Source organism: Hippocampus comes, unplaced genomic scaffold (genome assembly GCF_001891065.2).
Source record: "Hippocampus comes isolate QL1 unplaced genomic scaffold, H_comes_QL1_v1.1 scaffold307, whole genome shotgun sequence".
Taxonomy (NCBI): domain Eukaryota; kingdom Metazoa; phylum Chordata; class Actinopteri; order Syngnathiformes; family Syngnathidae; genus Hippocampus; species Hippocampus comes.
Genome location: NW_017805337.1, coordinates 383,907 through 387,534, shown reverse-complemented (window position 1 = coordinate 387,534; position 3,628 = coordinate 383,907). Strand labels below are relative to the sequence as shown.

The window sequence follows — 3,628 nt, the reverse complement described above, 5'->3', positions numbered from 1 at the left end:
CGCGCGTACGCGAGACCCTTTCTCGTCTTCGGCTTCGTTCAGGCGCGTTTGGCGCTCTTTCGACGTCGCCGCCGCCGCCGCCGCGCGCACTCTCTCTGCCGTTGCTGCGTTCGAGGACCCGAAAGACAGACAGGGGCGATAGACGGGCGGCCCGAAGGACGAACAGACCCAGACCGACGGACAGACGCCTCCTCGGACACGCGCGACACTCGGACCCGCCCAGGACAGAGGTGAGCGAAGGTGCTTCTTCGTCATCGTCGTCGTCATGTGACATATTACATGCGTTGCATGTTGCTGCCAGCGTGCAGCGTGATGATGATGATAATGATAATAATGATGATGATGATGATGATGACGATGATGATGAAGATGTCTTCCGCGTGACGGCGGTATTTGGAGAAGCCTCAGCAGGTGTTCAGTTGCCATGGAAACGCCACGGCTCTCATCATCCGGACACACGAACGCGCGCACTGACGCAAACGTGACACACGCACACACAGTCACGCACGTTCACATGGAAATGCGAAGATAGAAAAAACGCACTCACACAGCGATACGCAATCATGATGAACGCGCTCACAAATTCCCACGCGCATTCAAATTCATATGCGAGGTTGAAATCCTCCCCGCGAATCGGGATTCCCGCAGGATGGTTAATGACGAGATTGGGATGGGACAGGATTAAAAAAAAAAAAAAAAAGTTCACGGGAGCAGGCGGGAATGCGATAACCCAGGAGGACCCCCACCCCCCCCCCCCCGCCCCAACCCTCAGACAGATGTGCAGCGATTTTGAATGTAGCCGAGCTCCAAAATAGGAGCGGCACGGGAGTGGGCGTCATTGTGAAGGAGGGCATGATGGGAGTGGAGTCGTTTTCACTGGGATGGGATTTTTTTTGCCGTGGGAGTGGGCTGGGACTCATCCACAAACACGTGCACACGCATCAACATTTTTGTCACCATCTGCAATGTTTGTCAGTCGTGCTGAGCGAGCGCGTCACCGTTTTCATTCGTGATCAAAAGTCGACTCGAGCCAAAGTCGCGTGTTTGTGTGAAAAGTGTGTGTGTGGGAGGGGGGGGGGGACGTTGAAATATGATTGGACGAGAGCCAGCGTGGCGTTTGCGTTCAGATGGCGAAAGCGGACCAGCGCTACGGCCAGCGAGACGGCTCGGACCAGAACTTCGACTACATGTTCAAGCTGCTGATCATCGGCAACAGCAGCGTGGGCAAAACCTCCTTCCTGTTCCGCTACGCCGACGACTCCTTCAGCAACTCCTTCGTCAGCACCGTTGGCATCGACTTCAAGGTCAAGACCGTCTACCGCAACGACAAGCGCATCAAGCTGCAAATATGGGTACGCACGCGCGCGCGCGCGCAACGCGTTGACGTGACGCGCATGTATCACGCTCACGATTCTCATTGTTTGGAACGTTGCGAAAATGTCGGCATCGTAATCGCTACCGTTGCTCCGTCGGATCGGTCACCGTAACGTTCCCGGTAAGATTTGTCGTGGTGGAATATTGTCGCGGTGATGTGGCTGCGAACGGCGGTTACCTTGCTGTGGCGCTAACCCCGCTAACGTTCTCGCTAACGTCCGTAGCGTTTGGGAGATTTTCTCCACGCGCTTCGGGAAGAACGCGATCGAGCATGTTGTCTTCTGGGGAGTCCATCTCAAAGACCGGTCCGCATCGTGTGGTCACAACCATCGACAATGACGTGAACGTGAAGCCCACGTTGGCTGCAAAACGTCAAGCTCGCCTCTGTCCCCCACAATGACCGAGAGCGAGATCATGTTTGCAAACAACTGTCGGAAAGAAGACGAGACCTCCCGCGACCTTTGGCGTGCCGCCGCCGCGGCTAACTGATTAGCCGCAAAGCGGAGGATCACCTCGGTCACGGCGTGTCGACGGAGACGACGACTTGACCGCGCCCGCGATGACCCGTACGTGCATGAACGCGCCCGATGTGGCCTTTTGCGCAGGACACGGCGGGCCAGGAGCGCTACCGCACCATCACCACGGCGTACTACCGAGGGGCCATGGGCTTCATCCTCATGTATGACATCACCAACGAGGAGTCCTTCGGCGCCGTGCAGGACTGGTGCGTACGCATGCGCACGCGCGGCCGCACTCTCAAAACCGTTCGTGCCTTTTAGACTGTCCGACACACACACACACACACACACACACACACACACACACACACACACACACCTCAGTGGTCCAGGCAAGCTGACACACACACACACACACACACATACACACACACCTCGGTGGTCCAGGCAAGCTTGGCCCCTTACTAAGCCTCACCGACTGCCAATTTTTTTGCGTGTCAGGGCCACGCAGATCAAGACGTACTCGTGGGACAACGCCCAGGTCATCATGGTGGGCAACAAGTGCGACATGGACGAGGAGCGAGCGGTCGCGCCCGAGAAGGGAAAACACCTGGCGGACCAACTCGGTGAGCGAGTCGAAAACAAATCGATCCATATGGCGCTGCGCGTTGTCTTTCCTGCTGTTCATCTCCAACTAGATGTCGAATCACGCTCGATGTCGGTGCAAGATCTGCGTTGTTTGCGTTCAAACGAGCAGCTGGTTCGAATTGCACGCAGAGACTTTTTTTTTTGTACGAGAGGGCTTCGGGGATGCGGCGCCTCCCTTCGAGGTTACGGCGCCGTGCGAAGCTCGCTCGGAGTCGAGCCGCTCCTCCTCCATGTGGAGGAGGAGCTCGATGAGGTGGCTCGGGCATCTGATCGGGATACCTCTGGATGCCTCGCCGCTGAAATGTTCCGCTGGGAGGAGGCGGACCCGGGACAGGGTGTCGAGAGGACGTATGCGGGATTCCCGCTTTGGGATTCCCCGGATGAAGTGGCTGGGGGGGAGCAAAGTCCGGGCTTCCCCGTTCGAGCTACTGCCCCCGCGACCCGACCGCGGATGAGCAGGGGAAAATGGATGGATGAGAATCATATCGGCTCCTTTTTGATTTCATGAATTTCTTCTTTTTTTTTTTTAATGAAGGTGTAAATGATATCAACTCGGAATGATTCCAATTTTATTCTCAAAAGAAAGCATTTTCGCAAATGAAAAGAGACCTTTGAAGGACACGCTGAGTCCAAGTGTGGGCTGCCGTCGTTTTCACATGACTTTGACTTTCCCAACATCCCCCGGGGGAAGCGGCTTGCTATTTGCTATTGAAATGTTGTCCTGTTTGTCAAGCAGGACGAAGAAAGTCCCGCATGCAAAATGAAACCCCGCCCCCGCGTTTTTTTCCCCCGGCTTGGAAGCCAGCGGCGCTCGGGACTTCTCGGCATAGGTTAACCGTGGCCCGTCAGGCAACCGCTTGCTTTTCCACCCGGGACGGCTCACGTCACGTCGCCGTCTTTGTCGTGCGTCAGGGTTCGAGTACTACGAGGCCAGCGCCAAGGAGAACGTCAACGTGCGGCAGGTGTTTGAGCGGCTGGTGGACATCATCTGCGTCAAGATGTCGGAGCGCGTGGACGTGGAGGCGCCGGCGGCCCCCGGGACCAAGACCGCCAGACTGAGCGACAAACCGGCCGGCCAGCTCCCTCAGAAGTGCTGCTGATAGGGCGCAAGCACCCCCGCCGCCGACCTCCGGCCCCACCACCCACCC

The 3,628-nt window shown here is 57.0% G+C and overlaps 1 protein-coding gene across 1 annotated transcript; it reads left to right on the top strand.

Annotated features, from left to right (window-relative positions):
• Positions 1-3,622, top strand: rab3b (RAB3B, member RAS oncogene family). Its single transcript, XM_019871770.1, has 5 exons — positions 1-230; positions 1,128-1,352; positions 1,980-2,098; positions 2,334-2,458; positions 3,393-3,622. The coding sequence occupies exons 2-5, from the start codon at positions 1,128-1,130 to the stop codon at positions 3,578-3,580; spliced, it is 657 nt and encodes a 218-aa protein (XP_019727329.1). The 5' UTR covers positions 1-230; the 3' UTR covers positions 3,581-3,622.
• Positions 3,623-3,628: the final 6 nt, after the last annotated feature.

Excerpts from the sequence above, each read along its gene's own strand:
- rab3b (XM_019871770.1), top strand. The coding sequence starts at position 1,128 with ATGGCGAAAGCGGACCAGCGCTACGGCCAGCGAGACGGCTCGGACCAG. Across the intron at positions 2,099-2,333 it reads TTCGGCGCCGTGCAGGACTG|GGCCACGCAGATCAAGACGT; the intron begins GTGCGTACGCAT and ends TTTGCGTGTCAG. Across the intron at positions 2,459-3,392 it reads ACACCTGGCGGACCAACTCG|GGTTCGAGTACTACGAGGCC; the intron begins GTGAGCGAGTCG and ends GTCGTGCGTCAG.